Source organism: Zeus faber (assembly GCF_960531495.2).
Source record: "Zeus faber genome assembly, chromosome: 22".
NCBI classification, from domain to species: domain Eukaryota; kingdom Metazoa; phylum Chordata; class Actinopteri; order Zeiformes; family Zeidae; genus Zeus; species Zeus faber.
The window spans coordinates 4,350,129-4,376,576 of NC_137209.1; the positions used below are offsets into that span (position 1 = coordinate 4,350,129).

The 26,448-nt window shown below is 45.1% G+C and overlaps 2 protein-coding genes across 2 annotated transcripts in view; one reads left to right on the plus strand and one right to left on the minus strand.

Moving 5' to 3' along the window:
• cUnh4orf54 (chromosome Un C4orf54 homolog) overlaps window positions 1-26,448 on the plus strand; it is a 162,749-nt gene that overhangs the window by 129,660 nt on the left and 6,641 nt on the right. The window lies entirely within an intron of this gene.
• Window positions 2,926-11,325, minus strand: LOC307247062 (uncharacterized protein; the record flags this gene model as incomplete). The annotated part of the gene is made up of 3 exons (XM_080023129.1): window positions 2,926-3,371; window positions 4,077-4,283; window positions 10,866-11,325. 3 exons carry the CDS (start codon window positions 11,323-11,325, stop codon window positions 2,926-2,928), a joined length of 1,113 nt encoding a protein of 370 aa, XP_079879255.1.

The window sequence follows — 26,448 nt, forward strand, 5'->3', positions numbered from 1 at the left end:
ACCTTCTACCTAAACTTGACCATCTCTAACCTTCTACCTAAACGTAACCATCTCTAACCTTCTACCTAAACTTAACCATCTCCAACCTTCTACCTAAACTTGACCATCTCTAACCTTCTACCTAAACTTGACCATCTCTAACCTTCTACCTAAACTTGACCATCTCTAACCTCATACCTAAACGTAACCATCTCCAACCTTGTACCTAAACTTGACCATCTCTAACCTTCTACCTAAACTTGACCATCTCTAACCTTCTACCTAAACTTGACCATCTCTAACCTCATACCTAAACGTAACCATCTCCAACCTTCTACCTAAACTTGACCATCTCTAACCTTCTACCTAAACGTAACCATCTTCAACCTTCTACCTAAACTTGACCATCTCTAACCTTCTACCTAAACGTAACCATCTCTAACCTTGTACCTAAACTTGACCATCTCTAACCTTCTACCTAAACTTAACCATCTCTAACCTTCTACCTAAACTTGACCATCTCTAACCTCATACCTAAACGTAACCATCTCCAACCTTCTACCTAAACTTGACCATCTCTAACCTTCTACCTAAACGTAACCATCTCTAACCTTCTACCTAAACTTAACCATCTCCAACCTTCTACCTAAACTTGACCATCTCTAACCTTCTACCTAAACTTGACCATCGCTAACCTTCTACCTAAACTTGACCATCTCTAACCTCATACCTAAACGTAACCATCTCCAACCTTGTACCTAAACTTGACCATCTCTAACCTTGTACCTAAACTTGACCATCTCTAACCTTCTACCTAAACTTGACCATCTCTAACCTTCTACCTTAACTTAACCATCTCTAACCTTCTACCTAAACTTGACCATCTCTAACCTTCTACCTAAACTTAACCATCTCTAACCTTCTACCTAAACTTGACCATCTCTAACCTTCTACCTAAACTTGACCATCTCTAACCTTCTACCTAAACTTTACCATCTCTAACCTCATACCTAAACGTAACCATCTCCAACCTTCTACCTAAACTTGACCATCTCTAACCTTCTACCTAAACGTAACCATCTCTAACCTTCTACCTAAACTTAACCATCTCCAACCTTCTACCTAAACTTGACCATCTCTAACCTTCTACCTAAACTTGACCATCTCTAACCTTCTACCTAAACTTGACCATCTCTAACCTCATACCTAAACGTAACCATCTCCAACCTTGTACCTAAACTTGACCATCTCTAACCTTCTACCTAAACTTGACCATCTCTAACCTTCTACCTAAACTTGACCATCTCTAACCTCATACCTAAACGTAACCATCTCCAACCTTCTACCTAAACTTGACCATCTCTAACCTTCTACCTAAACGTAACCATCTTCAACCTTCTACCTAAACTTGACCATCTCTAACCTTCTACCTAAACGTAACCATCTCTAACCTTGTACCTAAACTTGACCATCTCTAACCTTCTACCTAAACTTAACCATCTCTAACCTTCTACCTAAACTTGACCATCTCTAACCTCATACCTAAACGTAACCATCTCCAACCTTCTACCTAAACTTGACCATCTCTAACCTTCTACCTAAACGTAACCATCTCTAACCTTCTACCTAAACTTAACCATCTCCAACCTTCTACCTAAACTTGACCATCTCTAACCTTCTACCTAAACTTGACCATCGCTAACCTTCTACCTAAACTTGACCATCTCTAACCTCATACCTAAACGTAACCATCTCCAACCTTGTACCTAAACTTGACCATCTCTAACCTTGTACCTAAACTTGACCATCTCTAACCTTCTACCTAAACTTGACCATCTCTAACCTTCTACCTAAACGTAACCATCTCCAACCTTGTACCTAAACTTGACCATCTCTAACCTCATACCTAAACGTAACCATCTCCAACCTTGTACCTAAACTTGACCATCTCTAAGCGTATACCTTATTCACCTATGTATGTGACAAATAAAAAAAAAAATCTTGACCATCTCTAACCTCATACCTAAAATCACAAGTCGTGAGAGGGGTCCCGAACTACTGGCCCGGTGGCCACATCCGGCCAGTGAGACAATTTAATGTGGCCCGCTGTACGATGATAATATATAAGTTAATCTGGCCAGCAAATAGTTTTGAACGCTTATTTAATCCACACAAAACTGAATTATAAAAAACAACAAAAAAATCGATTTGTTTTTCCCCTGAAGTTCAACACGGCCCCCAACAGGCCCCCAGGTCGTTTGAGTTTAAAACCACTGTGTTAGACAGAAAGTGGTATTTGTGCGGAATAAACCTTTAAAACCATAATTAGTTAGGTGGCGTTGTCGTGAAAAACTAGGGTCCGAGGAATGCGGTCCTGAAACCACAGCCTTCTCTATTGCAGGAACATACTATTGCTTCCCCGTAAATGCAAAAATATTAATAATGACTAGACAAAAGCTTATTTTCTTGTGTTTTAACCGCGGCTCGCATCCAGTTGTAATGCTGCAATACCGCCCTCTTTAGTTACTAAATAATGTGTCAAAGACATAAAATCCTCAAGGACCAACTTTACAATCACCAAACCATTTAAACATAAAAATCATACAAACTTTGACAACAAAGGACAGTAAATTTCAGATTTTTCGTGTTTTACTGTAATTCCAGATTCATTTAACATTAGCTATTATTTTGAATACAAGAAAATACAATTTGCTGATTGCGGTCAGCCATAGTAAATAATTAGCTCAATAACAGGATATAGTTGGATAGGAGCTTAGTCATAGCAGCTTGGCACAAAACAAAGTTACACTCTACGAGTTACAATCAGTTCTTATCTCTCGCAATCAACTTTCACTACCGCCATTCAGGCTAAGTAAACCTTTGAAAAAAGACCCAGAAAGAAAGTCAAATCATATTAGTAAGGGGATGGGGGTCACAGCAGTCCACTTATGGCCTGAGGTGCTCGCTCGATCTCCCTTGGAGAGAATGAGCTTGGTATAGTACCAGCAAGGGCTCGCTCAAGGACCCCTTATCCAAGCAGTAGAGACTCTGAGTCAGAGCCTGGTGGAGAACCAGGCTCCCGCTCTCGTCGGTGTAGTGCAGCTGGAAGCCCACCAGATCCAGGGGCCCAGGCCCCGCCGGCAGCAGGGCAGATGCGTCGAACACGTCGTAGCCAGACGGGGGACGCTGGTCCAGGGTCAGCAGCTTCTCCTCCAGTGGCGCGCTCTCCCTCAGGGCGCTCCCAGAGCCGACGAGGCCGCGCAGGGCCACGGTGACACCCAGGGGCCGGGGGTGCAGGGTCTTCCGGAACAGGACCAGCTCGGCCCCCAACATGGATGCGTCTACGTTGGTCACGTTGAACCAGATCCATCCCGGAGGAGCGTCGAGCGGACCTGGTTTTTCCCCAAGAGGATAAAAGACAGCTAAGTGGTTGATCATTTTATTATATTAACTGCTGTACATAGTAATTTTAGATACCATTACATTACATTATGTTATTTAGCAGCACTTACAATAAATACATTTGTCACAGTATCAAACCAACTGTATGTCAGTCATCTAAATATTTGCTCATTTTATCTTATTAACTGTTGTACATAGTAGTTTTAGATACCATTGCATTATCTAGCAGCACTTACAATAAATACATTTGGCAGAGTATCAAACCAACTGCATGTCACAGTTAGCTAACCATTCTCTTGAAACCAGTAAGCCTACTTATCTGCAAATCTTCCCAACTCAATGTATGTATTGTGCATGTAGACCTAACATATTCTTAGTGTATATATAATCATTTCAGAGACAGCAAAGTGCCATCTAATATATTACATTATAATAAGATATAATTATGTACAGATACCATCAGTATAAGATAATATAACCCTCATTTTGTCATTTCTATTACTTCATTATAACCCTGAATGTCATTTGTGGATTTAATGTAAATTCCTAAAGTTACTTATAATTTAGCCATATTTACCCTACATATAAAATGAAAGAGCCACTGCAATCACAAAACTACGACAAAATCCTTAAAACTCATTGAAAAGTGTGTGAGTGCGTGCGTCACGACCAAATCATTAAAGTCAAACCTCTACCAAAGACACTCCGAAAACTCTGCACCAGCGTTCCGTCTAAATTCCTGAAGTCTCGGGTGTCCATCAGTTGATAAACGCGCCTCATGTAGGGATGCGGCTTGGCCAGAGGCGTTGCAGAAACCTTATCTATGTGCAGCATCTCCAGAATGGCTTTATTGAGCTCCTTGTTGGCGTCCTCGTCACCCCGGTGCTCCACCAGCAACAGTCCTGGGACGCAATCAAGTGAGAAGGAGGCGACGAATAGATAAAAGACTCCAAAATGGATACTCATTATTATTTTGTTGGTTTGATTTTCCCACAATAGATTTTCAATTTTCGATGCACTCAGACGGCCTGTGCTGTACTCCTGTCCTGTTGAAAATGTCACCCCAGATGAGGTAGAGAAACAGTCTGAGAAACAGTCTGCTTCCAAGTGGAATGCAGGGAACTCCGGGGGCTGTCAGAACTTAGCGGACGCACTCACATTATAAGGGCTCTGGAATGTTCGATTTCACCGGACAAACACCGTACCGTAGCTGTGTCTGTAATGAGGCACAGTCTCAACTCTGGCGTTGCTGCCTTAAAGTAGTAGTACGTAAAATTATTTAGTCTTAAAAAAAAAAAAATCTATATTTGATACTTTATTTTCTTTAGCTGGCTCATTATTTACAGTATGTGCTCCTCTAGATGATGCTCAAGATGTTATCTATCACAGAATAATTTACCAGTGCAAAAGTAGTGCAACAAAGACATTCAGCATTTGTGTTGTGAACTTGTGAGAAGTTCCACACATTGTATCTCCTGGGGTTTGAAGGTGTGAACAGTTCAGTGATTGATTAATGTAGATACATTAGGGTAGTCTGAGGTTGGCCATCAAGACAGGGTAAAATGTGGGTTTGGAAGGTAAATGCAGACACCTTTGCACTGAGAGTGAAAAGAAACAAGACAACGGAGGAGTGGGCATTTGGATTCCTGAATTTGCAAAGAAAGCATGCCGCGGGAGCTATGGGTGCTGCAGCACCCACCGTTGGTGCTGCCCCTGTCAAAAAGCTGTCAGAGAGTAGTGCCTAAAACTAAAATAAAAAATAAAAAATAAAGGAAAAATAATTCTGATTCATTGGAAAGACTGATAACTAACAAGAATTTGTGTTGATTTAATGATGCAAAGAGCACTTATCATTTCATCATCATCAAGCACCTTCACGCTGTCACTTGACATCACATGAATTTCAAAACTTTGAGTCCTCTTTAACAAGATGGCAGCATTTAGCATCTACTAAACTTTGCAAGGCTTTCATTTCACTTAAACTCACAAAGAATGTTCCAAAGATGTGAATGTGATGTGTTCTGAAAAATGATTGTTGGATAAATGAGGCATGTAGAGCTAGATCTGTCAGAGAGCTCGACGGCGCCACATGCTTCCACACCCTTATGGGCCAGCCTATTTAAGTAGCCAATGCCTCCCTACCTGCTTTGCTGCCTGCTTGCTGTGCTGGCTCCCTACACCTCCCCTGCATCCACCTGTTGGGCTCTACTCTTCTTTCCAGTGGGAGATTTAAGCCCATCACACATCTCTAGCTCACTAAGTATGCCTATGTTTGCTGTAAACCTAGAGTCCAGATGCCCAAACTCAAATGATGCTACTGTGAATAAAATGATTTAAAAATGAATCTAAGAGTTCAATCAACAACAATCAACGTGTTGGAACAATAATATAGTTTTTGTTTGTTTGTTTCGTCCCCCCCCCCCCTCATCTAAAACACTAGGTGACTATGATATTTACACATAAAGTTTTGATATTGAACACAGGGTGGAGCAGTTACATAGGAAGTGCATAATAGCTAAGCTCCAGGTGATGAGGAAGCAAACCGTTTTTCAACGTGTCATGGTTAGGAGAAAGCTGAATTGAAAAATGTTTTTTTGAATATGGACAATGCGGCTATCTTCCTATGCTATATTGAGTGGCCTATGTTTTTTACGAACTGTGAATGAATGGATCGCCAAATCCAAAGATATACAGCACACGGGACATTGGTTTTAATTTTAGCCAAGGACACGCGTCCGAAACAAGTTCACCCTGTTCGCCCCTCGGCGGCTTATTGAAGTATTTGTTTTGTTGAAGTCATTACACAACATCTGAGAATTATGTGCCGACATAGATATCCAATATTGTAAAAACGCTTGGGCTATATGTTGGTACATCATTCAATCTAAAGGCACTTTTGCACCGCATGGAACTGGCGCAACTGCAGAGTACTCACTGTGGTACCAGGTATTTCGTTTTCCACTGCAGATTGCACCCATAGCGACGCCGCATGAAACTGTCGTGACCTGATTTTCAATGCGACACACGCAGGAACAATCGAGGCTTTCAGCGGGAAGGTGTTCTAGTGGCTGGACACGCTTTCTGGTTTTTCTCTGCATCCTCTTTTTGAAGACCCCAAGGACGATAACAAGGGTATTTCTAACCTTTCTTAAAAATAAAAATAAAAAATCTCAACTCTCTGATGTCTGATGATCCTCGTTCCCCATTTCCCCAAACAAAACCAATAATGACAGTGTGTTTTAAATTTTTTTTATCATAGATGTATTTTTTTTCCAAATTTAATGAAACGCCCCATGTGGGGAGATGTTCTCAGTCCTGTTTTCAGTCTCTCTCTCACCTATGTCGTGCAATGATGACGCAGTGACGAGTCTCTCTGACCAATCAGTAGTCTGCAGTTTTTTCATGTGACATTTTTGTACCGCCTCAGGTCCCTTTGAACCTCGATGGAGGCAGTACCAAAATAACTACCAGGTACAAGGTATCATCAGAAACTTTTGTCCAATGAAAAACCAAAAAGGCAAGTAGAGTTGAGTCGAGTTCAGTTGGTTCCATGCAGTGGAAAAGTGCCATACAATTCTAGGAATCTCTGTCTTATCTCTATGTTCAAAATCAATAGATTATTTGTCACATACATATACATACGGTCATACATATATGCAGTGAAATGTCATGTATGTCCTTCTATTATCTCGACAGCCATTCATCAGATGTACTTCACACTTGGTGGGTGTATCGCTTAATAAACTTTAAATAAACAAGCGAAAAGCGAGACGCTATGTGCACCTGGCCCGCTTTGTGATATCATCCAATTCCACTAAGTGGGGCGATTTGTGACATCATCATCCAATGATGTGAAACGTGAGACGCACGCCTGGCATGCATTGCTAACATAAGGGCAGCGGAAGCTCTAGAGATGCGGGGAGGAGGAGACCCCTGTGGAGCGCCTTGCAATCTGCATAAATGTGACTGTGGTGGATGGGTTGGCTTGAGTAGTGTTGGGATCTGGAAAACGGATCCCTCCCAGGTTGGTTGATGTGTGGAGCTTCCTCAATAAGATGGAGACGGGTGCGATGCAAAATGGATCCATTATTGGTGCACGACAAAGACCAGGAGACGATCCCAAAGCAAGAGCGACCAAGCAAGAGAGCGAGTGTCTTTTTAGACACGCTCCTATATAGTTCCTCATAGGCCAGTCATCATAAAGGTTATTTGGCAAGTCGTCATAAAGGCTATTTGGATGAGAGATGTCATAAAGAGACATTTTATATGTTGGGCGCCATTTTAAGTAAAATGCCCTGTCATTTCTATCAGCCGCCATTTTGTGCGCTATACTACATCCAACAATCCCCCTTTTGACCTCATCAAATATGAGGTCACTCTAAAACAGTTATCACAACATATATTAACCATGGGGAAAGCAAATACAACATCTTAATGACATGTACAATCAACACTACACAATTCATGACAATGCATGGTACCAGGAGTGATTGCCAGGGAAAACCCCATTTGTCTTAGTGGGAAAACCTACCAACATCCACATAACTGAACACAAGGATGGCATTCACTCACCACCTGGACCATTTTCAATAACAAAATCGTCAACAAACTGCATCGATGTAAATGATTAAACCTTATACTAAACATAAACACTTATTACACCTTATACTAAACTTAAACTATTTTTTTTTAAACCTTATACTAAACTTAAACATTTTGAGCAAACCAAAGTACAGAGTGATTTCGTAGGAGCAGTGTCTCCCTGGGTGTGATACTGGATCTTGCAGCTTTTCTGCTCTTAACCTCATGCAAGGTGTGCTTACTCAGCTGTTTTGATCTTTCTCTCTTGAGCCCTGGTCAACTAGATGAGCTAAAACAGTTAAAGTGGAAGAAGGTAACTAAAACATAAATGTGTCCAACACAGACTGGTCAACCCATAGGATCCTACAGCTGGACCTTTCCCTACCTAATAGAATCTTACCCTAACACGAGAAATAAAATATAAAACATTGAACTTCTAAAATAAACCATAAACAAATCAGGAGGGGAAACGCCTGGGGTCCCGTCGAGGTGGACAGTCTGCTTCTGGGCGGGGAATGGTGATCGTCCCGCCTTGCTCCTCTATGACCTAGTTACTAGCACATTCACCCTCGCAGCTAACAGTGAGTGCCCTGAATCGGCGGCTGCTATCCGTTCCTCAGGGGTCGGGCGGTGTCGTGGTGCTGTAAAGATCTGGTCGTTGGCAGTCGGGGTTAGAGGCTGCGGCGCACTGACTCCAGTGATACCGCGTGTCCCCTTCTCCCTCGAGCCGAACGACGCGGGAGGTGTGCTCGGTGACCCGATGTGGTCCCGTCCACCGGGGGTCCGCCTATTTTCGCTGGATGACCCTCAGCAGGACCCACTCGGCCGTGGGTAGTTCGGAGTTACCCGGGCCTCCCCTGTCTCCTCCACCTGTGAGACAAAACTGGAAACAAGAGCTTGCAGCAACAAATTGGTTAATCATAACGGTCTGGTCCACCTGGCCTCCGTCCACATTTTTTTTCGTCGCTTTCAACCAGACCCAGTCGGAGACTCTTACAGCCTTACCCGACGATGGGTTGATTCGCTTCTCCAGCGTGGTCCTGTATTTTTGAGGAGAGGGCGAGAGAGAGAGACTTCCAGAACAGTTAGGTTATGGGTGAGATCCAGGGGCGTCCCCCTCAGACCCACCGTGGCCAGACTCTCGAACCTCCTTTCTGTGCATAATTCAAAAGAAGAAACCTGTGTTGCTGTTAGTGGATGCCCTTATTGACATAAGAGCTATCGGAAGGGCTTCCACCCTAGTGAGCTTTGAGTGAGCATTTTCCACTCCCCCTTTTTTCAGAAACATCCAAATAAAACTGTGTCAAACTTTTATCCTCTCCACAGAAAACCAGGGGTCCTCCACCCACACACACGCACTCGATCGCCACACGGCCAAACCCAACCTCCCAATCCACGCCACAGAAAACCCGGAGCCTCCTTTGATCCAAATTTTGATAGTCCGCCGCCTGTCTTATTTAACAGTCCACCGCCTGTTTTATTTAATCCAAATTGTGACAGTCCGCCGCCTGTCTTATTTAATTCAAATTTTACAGTCCTACGCCTGCTTATTTAATCCAAATTTTACAGTCCTACGCCTGCTTATTTAATCCAAATTTTTACAGTCCTACGCCTGCTTATTTAATATAGTCACCCGGCCGAGGTTTAAGAGACCCCAAATTCTCTGCAACGCGGACAAAAAGGCCAAGTCCAACCACACGTCCGTGCTACACCCGCAGGCAGGCGCAAACGAGAGACCACCAATCCTCCGCAACGCGGACAAAAAGGCCAAGTTCCTTGTTTCTCATATAGGTTTTATCAAATGTATAGATGTCCTGTATCAATTACATTTATAAACGTCCTATAAAAGGCTCATATATCAATAGTAAAATGGGTGGGCCCTGTCTCTACCAAGAAAGGGAGCGATTCGTCGAGCACTCCCATCGGGAGCATGGGGTCTGCCTGGCCCCCTTCCGCCGGATTTCTCTGTGGGGTGTGTCACTGCTGGTGCTCAGGGTCTTCCCAACCGTAGTCCCGGATCAGGAAGGCTCCTGCCGAAGGGCCAGGTGCCAGATGGGGGTTAGGGGCCACTCGACCCCCTCGGTAAGGTCCTCTGGACCCACGCATTCCCCACGGGTGTTGGGGCTCCTGCTCTTGGTAGGGACATCTCCTTGCCTGAGCGCTCTCTGCATATGGTGTACAAAATGTCTTTCCCAGGTCATGGAGGGGCATCCCGGGATGTCGGGATTGGCCATCATGGCATCCTTTACTGTCCCCGGGGCCCCCTCTAACACCGCCCTCCGATACCATTCGATCGATGTTCGTTCCTTTTCAGGATGACTACCGGTTAAACGAGTCCATTCGTCCTTACATGCCGTCAGGTGCTCTCTGGGGGACCGTCCTTCCTTCCAGGGAAACTAAGGGACGGTGGAGGCCACAGTAGGGGGAAACCACTTGCGTATGGCGTCATTAAGTGGTAGGATCAGCCGTGAGCGTAGTTTCGGCGTCGTGTTCGATCTCTCGCGCCTACCCCGGCTCTCTGGGGGACCGTCCTTCCTTCCAGGGAAACTAAGGGACGGTGGAGGCCACAGTAGGGGGAAACCACTTGCGTATGGCGTCATTAAGTGGTAGGATCAGCCGTGAGCGTAGTTTCGGCGTCGTGTTCGATCTCTCGCGCCTACCCCGGCTCTCTGGGGGACCGTCCTTCCTTCCAGGGAAACTAAGGGACGGTGGAGGCCACAGTAGGGGGAAACCACTTGCGTATGGTGTCATTAAGTGGTAGGATCAGCCGTTAGCGTAGTTTCGGCGTCGTGTTCGATCTCTCGCGCCTACCCCGGAGTCATACACCGCAACGCCACCCCGCGGTAATCACCCAGGGCTAGGGTGTGGCCTGCCGTTAGGCTGCTTAATTTTTCCAGCCACACCATGCCGCCCTCGTATATCGGTTTCCTCGTCCTCTGTGTCGTCATAAATGCCCGTCAAAACCCCTCCAACAGTGACTTGCCGGCCTTCTGTTTTAATCCCTCCCATCGGGCGATATTTGCGACACGCCCCCTCGCGGTCCGCAACTTCCCGTTGTTGTTCCCGTGTCTCATTCCTAATTCTGAGCAACGCCGTTTGCTCCCACGTCACTGTGCATGGCAGGGACCCCTGGGGAAAAACTTCCTTGGGCAGCGCCTCCATTTCAGGGCCCAGTTTGCTGGCCTCGGCCCTCATCGGCAGAGTCCCTGTCCCACACCCGTCAGACCCCCTTTCGGGCCCATTCTCTACCTCAATTTGGAATCTGCCCGAGTCTATTTCCAATATTGGATACATCGCACTGGGCAACGGAGGCGCGGTCGGCGCCGCCTCGGCCTCATACGGCAAAGAGGCCTCTTCCTCCATCTTACCCCCCTAACACCCCATATGTACAAGGGAAAACTGCGGCCGACTACTGGGGGTTCTATCCCAGTCCCACAAATAGTTTTAATAGATGTCCCTCTAATTCACCACCAGCTCACAATATTGGATAGAAACATACATTTACATCACATCCATTTCAATCTTTTCTTACTTTTTCTCTCCCGGACCCTTTATCTACTTCTGACTCTAACTTTGGATATGTTCAATTTGCACAGATTCGATGTAACAGACCAGTGCTTACCTTTGGATGTGGTTAACCAGAGTCGTCAGTAGGCAGAGTCCGGGGCGGCTTTCGGTCAATCTCTAGAATCTCCACTACATCCCGGACAAGCCCCCAAAACTGTTGGGATCTGGAAAAACGGATCCCTCCCAGGTTGGTTGATGTGTGGAGCTTCCTCAATAAGATGGAGACGGGTGTTTATTGGTCAAAGACCAGGAGACGAGCCCAAAGCAAGAGCGACCAAGCAAGAGAGAGCGAGTGTCTTTTTAGACACGCTCCTATATAGTTCCTCCTAGGCCAGTCATCATAAAGGTGATTTGGGAAGTCGTCATAAAGGCTATTTGGATGAGAGATGTCATAAAGAGACATTTTATATGTTGGGCGCCATTTTAAGTAAAATGCCCTGTCATTTCTATCAGCCGCCATTTTGTGCGCTATACTACATCCAACAGTAGCCACACCTGATGCTTGGTTGGGCTAACAAGCATCAGGTTTAAAAACCCCGTCCACACACTCAGTCAGGATAGGAGCCCTGTGTCATGACATATTCTACCTAGCCTCATCTCTACAATAAACTGGTGTTATCAACCCCCTGTTGTCTGTGTCTCTGTGCCGGAGGTCCCTGAACACGCCACTTCTGTGGCGTATGGTGGCGAATCTGCCACACTGGCACCAGTTTATTGTAGAGATGAGGCTAGGTGGAATTAGCCAGGAGCAGATGGAACATGTCATGACACAGGGCTCCAATCCTGACTGAGTGTGTGGACAGGGTTTTTAAACCTGATGCTTGTTAGCTCAACCAACGACAATCAGGTGTGGCTACTCAAGCCATCCCATCTACCAAAGTGACTAAATCATTGACTGAGGAATCCTGGACTCGACTGATCCACCTGAAGTTCTAATATGCCTATATTTCCACATTTGATGCTTATTTTTTATTGAAAAGTTGTCCTTACATTTGGTTAAACTGTGCCATTTTGAACAGGCACACACTGAAAGGCATCTGTTTATAGTACTAAGTCTGTTTGTCTGTCTGTATGTTGGATATATGGATGATGTATTATCTTGAGAACCATTCAACCAATCTACTTCACACTTGGCAGGTGTATTGCTGTTGACCCTAGGACATGGCGTGTCGAATTTGGTGAAATTTGGACAGGCAACACATGCACAATAATGATAAACTTTGAACAAACAGCCAACAGCGAGCTAGTGGGGGGCGGGGCTTCAGGGTTCTTCACAAAGTCTCTCCCCGGTGTATGACTTTAACCGGCACCTTCATCTCCCATTGTGGAACAGGACTGAATCATTGACATTTTACTCAACTGTGACATTAAAATGTCTTAGAAAGTCTTAAATTTAGAATGGGCATGTACTAGTACAGAATAAAGGAAAAGTAGTGAGGTGTCTGGGAATGAGTAGCGTCCCAAGACAGTGCCCAAATCTAGGTAGGAAAAACAGAGGAAATAACCCTGGCCAGGGGAATTGACTAAAATAATAATTATTAACAGACGATGTCAGGTTTCCCAAGAGAGAGACAGAGCCCATTGTCGGGGGTCCCAGGGGGAATCAGATGGTCAACATTGTATCTGGCTTAGCATAAAATAAGTGTCTTTTATCCTACATAAAAGAGTGTCATCCGGCTCGGTTTTCTCCTGGGCATCCTAGGCAAGCCCAGTCTGATGCTGTTCTTTTGTAGAAACTACAAAGTGGCGTCACGAACTAGGATCTGCTGGGCCTCATCTTCCGATGCTGCCTGCTCCAGTAAATTACCACTCGCAGGGTGAGTGTTACCTCACAAAATTGAGCTGTGTGTGGTTCTTGAAGCGGTAGTGTTTTGAGGCTGCACTGACTAGAGCGAGTTGTGGAGATGGAGATGATGTGTTGATGTGTGAAGTGAGTTTCCATCTAAATTGGGGTTTATTAAGTTGTAAAAGACGTAAATATGGGAAATAAGAGAATAATGAACGAAGAAAGAGAGAATTAAGTTGAAATAGAGAATAGAGATGAGAGAAATAAAAGATGAAGTTAAAAGTAAAAGATAAAGGCTTAAAAGATGTGGAAAAAGTAGAAATAAAAAGTAATTGTAAAATGGCAGAACTAGTAGCCACAAGTTATTTAAATAACCATGCAAGATTAATGGATACATGGCCCGTAACTCCTTAAAAAGTAAGACGTGTACATTAAATGCTGCGTGAAAGTTGGCCGAATGAAAATATTATATAGTCAAATCTAGGTAGGAAAAACAGAGGAAATAACCCTGGCCAGGGGAATTGACTCAAAATATAATTATATGAAGTAAGATGAAAAAGGATAAAAGTGAAAAAGAGATAAAAGTTAAAAGCCTTAAGTTAATGAAAAAGATGAAAAGTGAAGTAAAAAGAGTTACAAGTAAAAGGCTTAAAGGATGAAAAATAAACTTTGAGAAAAAATGGGGAAAAACAGGGCTAAACCAGCCTAAGAGAATTAATGCATGCTGAAAGTGTAACGGGTGTGGTTAGGACCCAATTGCAGCACAAAGACAGGCAGGGATATTTGGTAATGTCTTTTATTTGTAGAGCAGACGGAAGACAGGCAGGGAGCAGGTACTACTCGTCGGAGACCCCGTCCATCTCCATGTCCTCCGCTAAATGGGCCACGTGATCCTCATCGGAGTAGTTGGAGACCCCGTCCATCTCCTTGTCCTCCGCTAAATGGGCCACGTCCTCATCGGAGGAGGGACCCCCAGGGTCGACATCCTCCGCCTCTGAAACATCGCTGGAGGACGCAGACAAGAGAGGTGGTGGGGTCTGCGGTCGGAAGGGTTGACCCGGTCTGGAGGGCTGGTCAGGATGGGGCTGATGGAACCTCCTGATGAGGGTGTGGTCCAGAATGTGCCTCGCAGGGACCCAGGACCTCTCCTCCGGGCCGTAACCCTCCCAATCCACCAGGTACTGCAGGCCTCTCCCACGCCGGCGGGAACGTAGGAGATGGCGGACAGAGAAGGCAGGACCCCCGTCAATGAAGCGTGGAGGAGGCGGGGGAGGCGCCAAGGGGACCAGAGCACTCTCCCGGCTTGACCTTGGACACGTGGAAGGTGGGATGGACGCGTATGGACCTGGGGAGCTTGAGCCGCACTGCCACCGGGTTGACGACCTTCTCGATCTTGAATGGGCCGATGAACCGAGGAGCCAGCTTCTTAGAGTCCACCTTCAGGGGGAGGTCCCGGATGGAGAGCTAGACCTTCGGGCTCGGCTGGTACTCCGGGGCCTCGGAGCGGCGACGGTTGGTGGCAGAGGCGTTGCGGCCAGCGGCTCGGAGGAGGGCGGCCCGGGCCCGGGTCCAGGTCCTGCGGCAGCAGCGAATGAAGGCCTGGACGGACGGGCAGGAAGCCTCCTTCTCAAGGAGGCCGGGAACAGAGGCGGTTTGAAGCCGTGGGCGCACTGGAAGGGGGAGAGGCCTGTGGCCGAACTGGACAGTGTGTTGTGGGCATATTCCACCCACAAAAGGTGCTCGGACCAGGACGACGGCTGTTGTGATGTCATGCAGCGAAGGGCCGTCTCCATCTCCTGGTTCTTCCGCTCTGTTTGGCCGTTGGACTGGGGGTGTTACCCTGAAGAGAGGCTGACAGTGGCCCCCAGGAGCGCACAGAACTCCCTCCAAAAGACAGAGGCGAACTGGGGACCCTGGTCGGATACAACATCTACCGGGATGCCATGGAGGCGGACGACGTGGTACAATAATAGCCTGGCGGTGCCCTTGGCCGACAGGAGCTTCGGTAGAGGCACGAAGTGAGCCATCTTGCTAAACCGGTCCACCACGGTCAGGTTGGTAGTGTTGCCGCTAGACGGTGGCAGACCGGTAACGAAGTCCACAGAGATGTGAGACCAGGGGCGATGAGGAACCGGCAGTGGGTGTAGGAGACAGGTGGGGCAGGGATTGACGAACCTTCGGACGTCCTCACCCAGGGAGGGCCACCAGAAGCGACGCTGGACGACCTCCTTCGTCCGCTGGATCCCCGGGTGGCAATTGTGGGCCCACTGGAGAACCTCAGACCGGAGGTCAGGCAGGACAAACAGACGGTCGGGCAGACATGTCGGGTGCGGAGCTGGAGCTGTTGGGTGGCTGAGGTGAGGCGGCTTGCTTCAGGCAGACCTGATGGCACGCAGGACTCCATCCCAGAATCTGCAAGCTCCACACCAGGAGCTTGCGGATGACAGCGCATAAGAATTCTGAATTCCTTGAATAAGGCCAGTACGATTTATCCACAAACTCTTTCAACAGACCTCACCTGCATTTACCTATATGCCTATACATTTAGTTATAACGTACATGATTGCTTGTTCTCAAATATAGGATTACAGTAGTTATTTTTTCTTATATAGCGTTTGCAATTAGTTAGTAAGAGACTTGGCAACGGACTGACTAATCAAGGCATTTGCGTAATTAATGGAGTATTATTGATTTGATTGATCACATGCGGAAAAACTGATTTAAAAGCTTTATAAATGATTTTTAAATAAATCAATTAGAGTTATAATAAAAGAAATGGATACAAGAATTACAAAAGTAATCACTTCTATTGATGTAGTGCGAAATAATAATCCTCTTATTAAAGATATTGCAAAAATATCAGGAAAATGGAGCAAGCGGTGGCCTGATATTGAACAACCATGGCCAGCTGAAGGAACTCTTAACCCGGATGTGATTAAACAATGCAGGTGCTTGTGTCCACATATAAAGTAAATCAAAAGATAGAAAAAAGAGGAAAGAGACGCACAGAGAAAAGACAAACAGATCTTGGCATTCTGCAGCTGTTGGTAAAGGAGCGACAGACATGGTTCGAAGCTGCAAAGGAAAAAAGAGAACAAAGTAGACATGAAATAAAGAAAAATGAAAAGGAAACAGAAAAATTGATGGAGAAGATTACCGCACCCTTCTCACATACAGCATCTGTAAAGAAGCCCCTGCCTTATGAGAAGGAGGTGAAGTTCACTGATGTTTATCCTCAGCTCCCAGTGATGACAACGGAGGGCAACTATCTCTTCAAAGATGAGGATGAGCAAATAATAGAGAGGGGCAAGGCTACAACAACCATAAAGATGTATCTGAGCTCCAACAGTACCAAGAGAAGGAACCGTTTGGGAAGCAGGCAACAAGTCAGAAGCCTGGAAATAGGAGAATAGAGTGTGAGTGACTCGGACAAAGCTATTGGAGGATACGACCCTGCAGTCAGACGGATGTGGGCTAAAGCGGAGGAAGGAACAAGACCAGGAGACTCTGGTCTCTGGCTCAAAGGGGGGAAAAGGAAAATGTTAATCATATATTGGAATAATGTTAAAAGCGTAATGCAAAAGCAAAATTATTATACAGTATTTGATGTGTGTGCAAGGTAATGGCTGGTGAATTTTTCTTCCAGGACCAGTATGAGGTTGGCTGTGTCCAGAGATCCTAACAGCCTAATGGACTTGAACACTCAAACATGGACATTCAAAAATGGAGGATGAAAATGGAGGACGGACCCTGAATCAGGACATCATGATAAGGAGTGTTGAGTGAAATAGCATTGAAGATTGATGGTGTTAAAAAGCAACAGTTCAATACATACATAGGTGTTATGCAGTTTTTTTTTACAATATTGGAGTTTGTTTACTACAATGTAACCTGTATTATTGATGAATATCCTGTACTCTACACTAGATATTTTAGCAAGACATATTACTTTGATTTGCTATTGTTTTCTTTGAGTTGTCTGTAGTAGGATGAAGTGAATACATTGGGACCTCAGGTATTTTCTTTTTTTGCGTTTTTTGAGGGACATTGGTGCTAGGCAGGGAAAGGTCCACTGGAAGGTCCGATGGGTCGACCAGCCTGACTTATTATTATTATTGATTTATTTCTGAGGCTCTAAATGTATTCATTTATATGTAACATCCTGTACAGTTTTCTAAACCCTTCGTCTTTTTCTGTTAATTGATTTGGAGTGCCTTAGGTGGTTGCCTGGGGCAGAGGGACCGTGAGAGAATTTTCCTGTCTTGATTGATTGATGGATGTTCTAAGAAAGGAAGCTGCCAGATGAGTTTTTCGCTCTCACACTCCACAAATTTATTGTATTGCTACGACTAAGCATGTTCAGAAGGGTATATTATAATCAGTCTGTTTTTTAGTAGGTGATTTCTATTAAGCCAATTAACGTCGTAAGTTCAATGACTCTTCTCTTTGTCGAGACTTTGTGTAGTCTTGAAGGGGGGAAATATGAGGTGTCTGGGAATGAGTAGCGTCCCAAGACCGTGCCCATTTTATAAAATAATAATTTTTAACAGACGATGTCAGGGGTCTCAAGAGAGAGACAGAGCCCATTGTCAGGGGTCCCGGTGATAAGGGAGGTGGAAACATGAACGGTGACCTATGTAGGGGAATCGGATGGTCAAAATTGTATCTGGCTTAGCATAAAAGCACCTGCCTGAGTGTCATTCGACAGAGAATCCATCCGGCTCGGTTCTCTCCTGGGCATCCTCGGCAAGTCCAGTCTGATGCTGTTCTTTTGTAATAAATCTATTATTTTACTCAAGTCAGCGTCAGCAGTCTCTCCTTCTTCCTCAACACATCAAATTCATCAAGAAACTACAGTAGAAACAGAAATGGGCTTATTGCTGTGCTCAAAAAGAAGGCATTCATGGAAATTTCTTAGAAGTATTTATCTACACAACAGAGAAATATCTACCCAAGAAGCTGCGTATTGCCTCATAAACATGCACTTGAAAGAATGCTCTCATAAAGTCAAGTGGATCCCAATTGGACAAAATCCAAATGAAATGAGCTTGCCTTTGAATATACTACAAAAGGTGCAACGAGTGATGAAAGTAATTTATGTATGAAAAGTCTAGTAGACAGATACAAGAACATCCCAATCACAATAATAATAACAATAATTTCAAAGTCTATGTCTTTGTCTTCAATAAAAAGTGAGAATATATAGAGTTAAAGTTAGAGGTACCGACAAACAAAACAGCTAGTGAAGGTGAAATTATGGAACAATCGAACGACTTTAGATTCATTTAAAAAAAGGAGCATGAAAAGATAAGAAGCTGTGAGATACCCACGGGTTTCACCAACAAAAGACCCAGAAAAATACCTTCACTCTACAGTATGTTCCAACTCTTCCTACCTTATAATTACTATTGCCATTTGAGACCTCTGAAATTTTAGTCATATCAAGATTTTTTTTTAAATATAATTTTGCAAACACTACAACCAATTGTTGATGCCAACATAACAATTTATGAGAAAGGTGACACAACAGACTTGTCACCTAGAAAACCTTTTTCAAAATAACGTTGACTTGGAAGATGCTTGGGCTCAAATTTGTCCAGAATTACAACCAGAGCATCTGGAATGTCAAGAACTGATGAAAGATTTGAACATTATAAATGCACAAAACCACAAACTGCTTTCACTACTGAAACTAACCATGCTACAATGTCTACACAAGGTGGATTATATTTAATGAGATCATTAAGTTAAAAGCAATCAGAAGTGTTCGTACCTGGTGCTTGGAAAGAATTAACGGACAAAACCCTGAACCGTTTAAAGTGTTTCTTACCTGTGTAGCTGGAAAAGCCATTCATTATGAAGCCAGCAGACTTATCACACATTTCAGACAATCCAGGTGACTTAACTGTGATGTTACCTGCACCAACTGGAGAAGCTGCATACAACATTGGTGGTGCAACTATACACAATTCCTTTTTCTGTTGATGCCCATGTCAGGCTACCCTTTCAACACCTTGGTTGAGACAAAAATAAACTCATTACGAGCCAAACTGAGATATGAATACAAATATGAATAATTGGTGAAATGTCAATGGTTGATCATGGGCTGTTTACAAAAATTCATAGCAGATTGTGACAAATCAAACAAACTGGTTATTACTCTCCTTTTGGCAAAGTCAGCATTCCTTGCACTAGTTTTTTTTAACCCACTGTACGGAACTGTACTCTTATGAAATTACTTTCAAGTTGAGATAGGATGTCGGGAAATGGGGTAGATAGTGAGTTAGAGAGCAATAGCATGCAGTTTGGTGAGGAAGAGTTGGGTGGAGAAAGTAATATGAAGGAAAGTGAATGGAAAGTGGAAAGTAGAAGGGGGAAAATGGGTGAATAGAAGAGAAAAGAAAGGATGGGGTGGAGGGAAGCTCGGGGGGAACAGAAAGTGAGGGCAGGCAGAATGAGGAAAAGGATCCGATACCAGTGTGTGGCGGACCAAGGGGTGTGGTCATGCACTGGCTGCGGACAACAGTACGGTTCCCTTTCCCTTTCCCGTGGTGCTGATCGGTCCAACTCGAGGCAGGGAGATATCTTAATGTTTGTCTGTCTTGCAGAGGGGATCGGTGCACAGGCTCATCAGCTGACCAGAAGCCAAGGAGCCGAATGCCATTTCTCCTGTGCCCGAAACCATCCTCAGCATCGTCAATATTATTATTAATTATTATTTATACATATGGCCAGCGAGCCGTTCTGTTCAACGCTTAATAAAAACTGTTGGCGCACCACGGCAAAAAGGACTCTGTCACCTCGTGTAGATAAGAAGATGGTGACTTTAATAGCAAAAGGGGTTCATACTATATCAGAAATGAAATCTAAAACTGAAAGGATCCAGATCATTGTAAAAGCAGCAGTCCATCATCTCAATATGATTCATTTAAAATTGGAGGAAATAAGAAATAGTCTCAGTATCTAGTCAAGCCAGGAGTCAACGTGTGTGTGTCCGCTCACCTCCCACCCTCATTCTTCCTCCTGCTCCGTTAGGGTGCCCCCACTAATTTTGGCTCTGACTGATCAATGAAGCTGTATTTCATAATTACCCACAATATGAATGATTTTTTTTTAGAAGAAGAAACAGTCTTTATTTATCACGCAACACTACAACACATCCTTGCACACACACGCACATGCTTTGATGGTGGCCGGTGAAATGGATTCTCTGCTTTTGACCCATCCTGGCTTGTCCTTCCTCTGGGGGCACAGCCAGGAGCAGTGGGCAGCATACGTGGACGCGCCCGGGGACCAGGTGATAAGTGTCCATCGCTGGTCAAACATTGATGGGTGCATGTTTTTGGTGGGGGTCCTTACTGACGTGAGGTGGAGGAAACCCCATGTGAGCACGGGGAGAACATGCAAACTCCACACAGAAAGGCTCTCATTTGGGAGATAACGGCCGGAGCACGGTGCCAACAGCGCCCCAGGCGGGAAACGAACCCAGGACCTTCTTGCTGTGAGGCAGCAGTGCAATGCTCTGTGCCACCGTGCCACACACTGTGATTGTAATGTATATAATACATTCATGTAATGTATACTGTAGTATACACACATAGTTATGCTGTCGAGGATTAGTTCAATCTGTAATGTTATATAGAATATATATATATATACATATATATATATATATATATATATATATATATATATATATATATATATATATATATATATATATACTCACACACTAGAGGTAATATTTTAGGTATCTAGCAACGATGAATACTATAAAATCATCCCTCAGTGTTTTCTTCAACTTGTTGTAATTAATAATATAATCTCCTGTTTGATTATTCCCGATTTGAGATTTGACGGTACTTTTGGAAAAACAAGGATGAAAAACTTGGCCTGCATGCTTTGAAGAAAAAGAGTTTCATGGGCACCTAATTTCAAAGTACATGATGCCCCCATGCCCAAATTCTCTCAGAAATATTACATTTGGCAGATAATGGCAAAGTATGAATAAAAAAACATTTATTGGTCAAATGCAAAGTGTAATTTAGTCACATTCAACATGAGTTATGTCATATGTCTTGGCCCATTTTCTACAAGTCATTGGTAATTATTTTTCAGTTTGTGAGTCAAATTCTGAAGATTCTCTCTTTCGCCAACTTGCTGCGGGGCCGCAAGGGGCATAGGCATATTCAATGATTGAGGTGTATTCATGGGCATGGAGGGGCATGGAGCCGCTGTTGGGCATGGAGCCGCTGTTCCACAGGTGGGCCCACAGAGGAAGCACCATGGTAAAGGAGATGGCATGTGGGTCAGAATGAGGACGCAACCTTACCGTCCACCTATGCCAAGCATCCTTCTTGCCAACGTTCAGTCCCTGGTGTCCCAACAGGATACGAGAAACTGTTGCGTCCTCTGCCTGTCGGAGACATGGCTGAACCTGCTGGTGCCGGATCACGGCATACGTCTAGCCGAGTCCTTCTCCGTGTTCCGCGCCGACCGATCGGAGGAGTCTGGGAAATCCAAGGGTGGGGGCGTCTGCCTCATGATTTCGCTGGTTCCCGTTTACAAGCCGTGTATTGTGCATGAAACAGTGGTGACGAGGGACGTTAGGTGGTGGTCGGACTAATCAAAGGCCGCGCTTCAGGATGCTCTTACTGATGTCGACTGGGACATGTTCCAATCAAATTGCAGTGATGTCAGTGAGTTTACGGAAGAAGCTGTGATCTTTATAGCTACGTAAGCGGACAGTATCATTCCCACGGTGAAAGTTTGGATGTTTCCTAACCAGAAACTGTGGGTCGATAAAGCCATCCGTGGTACTCTGAATGGTCGCACGGCCGCATACAACGAAGGTCTCGTATCTGCTAACATGATCACTTACAAAGCGGCGTCGTACAATCTGCGGAGGGTGGTGTAGGATGCCAAACGGACGTTCAGAGATACAGTGGAGCTACAGATGAAGCAACGGGACACCAGACAGTTGTGGCAGGGACTGCGGACTATAACTAACTACAAGAGCAGCCCCCTGAATGACTACCGTCCGGTGGCCCTCACCTCTGTGGTCATGAAGTTTTTCGAGACGCTGATTAAGGATTATATGTGCGCCTCCCTCCCCCACACCTTCGACCCGCTGCAGTTCTCGTACTGGCTAAACAGATCCACGGATAACGCGGTCTCCCAGGTACTGCACACCACACTCACGCACCTGGATGGCCGGAAGGTGGCCTATGTGAGATTGCTGTTCATCAATTACTATAGTTCAGCTTTCAATATGATAGTCCCCACCAGACTGGTGGTCAAGCTGCAGGAGCTAGGACTGAACCCTCCGCTGTGTGCCTGGATCATGGACTTCCACACTGCCAGGCCCCAGGTGGTTAGGGTGGGGGGGGGCACACGTCCAGCTCCCTCACTCTGAACACAGGATCCCCCCAGGGCTGTGTCCTCAGCCCCCTACTGTACTCCCTGTACACACATGACTGTGTGGCCAGGTCCAGCTCCAACACCATCTTCAAGTTTGCTGACGACACCGTTGTGGTGGGCCTGATCAACGACGGTGATGAGATGGCCTACCGCAAGGAGGTGACTGACCTGTCACTCTGGTGCCAGGACAACAGCCTCCACCTGAACATCAGCAAAACTAAGGAGCTGATTGTGGACTTTAGGAGAGGATTACAACCGAGGACGCATATGCCGTTGGTGATTAATGGGACTTTTGTCGACAGGGTGAGCAGTTTCAAGTACCTGGGAGTCCACATCACGCAGGATTTAACATGGCCTTTACATACAGACACTCTGGTGAGAAAGGCGAGGCAGCCTCTTTACCACTTCAGGGAGCTGAAGAAATTTCTGGGTCTCATTGAGGATCCTCAAGTCCTTCTACTCTGGTGCAGTGAAGAGCATCCAGACAGGCAACATCACTGCCTGGTTTGGGAACTGTACTGCTCAGGAGAGGTGAGCCCTACAGAGGGTGGTGCGTTCAGCTGAACGTACCACTGGAACTACTCCCCTCCCTGGAGGACTTATACCCCAGGAGGTGTAGTAGCAGAGCACGTAGGATCATGAAGGATCCTCACCACCCCAACAACGGACTGCTCAAGCTGCTCTGTCTGCCTCTAGGTCCCTCTGTTCCTCTTTGGCTCCCTCTGTCCCTCTGTGGGTCCCTCTGTCTGCTCTAGGTCTATCTGTCACTGTTTCCCTCTCGCCCTCTCTAGCTCCCTCTGTCTCTCTAGCTCCCTCTGTCTCTCTATAGGTCCCTATGCCCTTCTCTAGCTCCCTCTGCCTGTCTGTCAAGCGTCACATCCCTGTCCCTGCACATCTGTCCCCAGTTAGTAATCTCACCACCTGTCTTCACCTTCCTCGTCATTCCTTTTGTATTTAACCTGGTCCCATTCACTTTGTCAGTGTCGGTTCGTTGCATGTGTTCTTGTATGTTTTGTTTCCCTGGGTGTGTGCCCTTAACTTTCTGTTCCTGATTCTCCGCCGGCTCCTCTGCTCCTGGTTCCTGATTCCCCACTTGCTCCTGGGCCCCGATTCGCTGCCAGGCCCTGTGCTCCAATTCCCTGCCGGTTCCTGGATTCCGAGTCCTTGCCCGTTTGTGAGTCCCTGCCTTCCCGGTCACGAGTCCTTGCCTGTTCCTGATTCCCTGTCTGTCTACACATTCGTCTGACACTCTAAAACAATATATGAGTGATCTTGCTCTTGGCGGTTGTTGGCGATCAAATAATCCACAAAATGGAGAATACACATATTACTCACCACCCCACAAAATCTTCTCTAGAAATTAATATTTCTTTGACAAGTTACTCTGTAATGTCCAAAATTACTAATCCTGAAATCGACCCTATTGTAATCCCTGAACACGGCCAATTAGTTTCAACACCTAACTTTTTACAGATACAGAATATAACCAGTAATTTTCCAGAGAATGGACTTCCTTCATTGAACTGAAGGACTCTCCAGAAAAATCACTATCCTTCCTCTGGGAAAAGGCAGAGGCAGTTCTGAGAGGTAGTAGTATTTCATTCTCCACTCCCAAGAAAAAGAAAGAACAAGAATGCCAAAATTAACAAGAACAACAATTAAAAGACTTAGACTCCGAACAAGCCCACTCACCCATTGAACAAATCCGAAATGAGATCCGGACAATTACATCTCAACTTGATAATATCACACATCAAAAGACACAACTCTGAAATGCGATAGAGACATCAATAAAATTCGGAGACTTTTATAATAAACGATATCACTCACATAATGAATAAAATCAAACATGAACTCTTAGCTTGCTTAGCTTGCAAGATCCTCAATTGTTTTGGATTTGTGCCATTTGAGAAGATCAGAGAGAACTGACTTACTCTCCAGATCCAGGCTGGATCTCACACAGGTCTTACTTCTATGGGGATGGCACTCTTGGCGAGCATCCTCTCCAAGTCTAGGATCTTGGTGGAGGCGTGGGCTGAACTGGTGGCGTTGAGCTGCCTCCCGAGGGAATTTGTCGTTGTGATAGCGACGTATCTCCCCCCTCTGCTAACGCCGAAGCGGCCTGTGATGTCCTGCACTCAGCTGCGTGCAGGCTGCAGACACAGCACCCATTAAATCATTTAAACATTTAAACCGATTTTAATCATGCCTCTCCATCCTCCACACTTTCTCCCAGTGTGGTACATGGCCCCACCAGGGACAATAAAACACTAGACTTATTATATGTCAACATCAAGGAGGAATTTAACTCATCCCCCCTCCACCCCTGTGAAGATCAGATCACAACCTGGCTCATCTCCTGCCTGTGTACAAACCTCTCGTGCTCAGGCAACCAGCTGTGACCCACACAGTGAAAGGTGGTCTAAAGAGACTGAAGAGGCCCTGCAGGACTGCTTTGACTCTACTGTGTGGGAAGAACTCTGTGATCCTCATGGGGAGGACATCAACAGTCTCACTGACTGTATCATGGATTACCTAAACTTCTGTGTGGAAAACCCTTCACCCACCAGGACTGTACGGTGTTCTCCCAACGACAAACCCTGGATATCTCCGGATATAGAGGCTCTCCTCAAGGAGAAGAAAAGGGCCTTTAAATCAGGAGACAAGGAGGAGCCGAAGGAGATACAGAAGCAGCTAAGGAGGAAGATCAGTGAGGGGAAGGACAGCTACAGGAGGAAGATGAAGGACCAGCTGCAGCAGAACACCAGAGGAGTCTGGAAGGGCCCCAAATCCATTTTAGGCAACAATGAACCAGACTTCCAGTCTGTGGGGGATCAGAGGTGGGTAAATGATCAGAACTTTTTTTCAACAGATTTGATCAGTCAGCTACCCCTCCCCCGGACTATTCCCCTTCCTTCAATACTCACAGCCACCCCCACTATATATTTTATATTGTTTATAGTGCTTACCTTGATTCTTAGGTACTTTTAGTTACTACAACTCTTGATTGATGCTCTCAATTTTCCTCTTTCACTTTTTGCTGCTGTAACTGTGCAAATCTCCCCGTTGTGGGACTAATAAAGGTTTATCTTTATCTTTATCTTTATACAAACTTTTATGAAAAGATGACAGATGACAGTTTATCTTTATCTACCATGGAATGGGAAAGAGACCCTGCTGTTTCCAGCAATATCAACCTGTGCAAGCTTATTTGCAACAACTCCTTTTCTATGACCTGCAATTCAAAAATGCAACCCATCCAGTATAAGACTTTGCACAGAGCACATATCACACACAAAATATTCAAAATGGGTTTCATGGAAAAAGTCGTTTGTTCTCATTGTTCCCTTTGTACCATAGATGACTACTTTCATGCCATCTGACTCTTCCCATCTAGTCAATGTTTGGATGGACCAACATCACCAAGAAGCTATCAACCCTTCTGGGTTGCGGCATTCCAGTCTCCCTGTCTATGTGTCTCCTTGGTGACCTCTCCTCGGTTGACTCATCACTCAACCACCACCAACCCATTTTGATCGCCTTAATGATTGCCAAGAAAATAATATTACTCAATTGCAAGAACAAAGATATACTCACCACATCCCAATGGTTACATTTATTAATAGAATACATCTCAATGGAAAAACTTTTGGCAGCATCCAAAAACAAGCTCAATTCGTTTCATAAAATATGGGGCTACTTTTCATAACTCC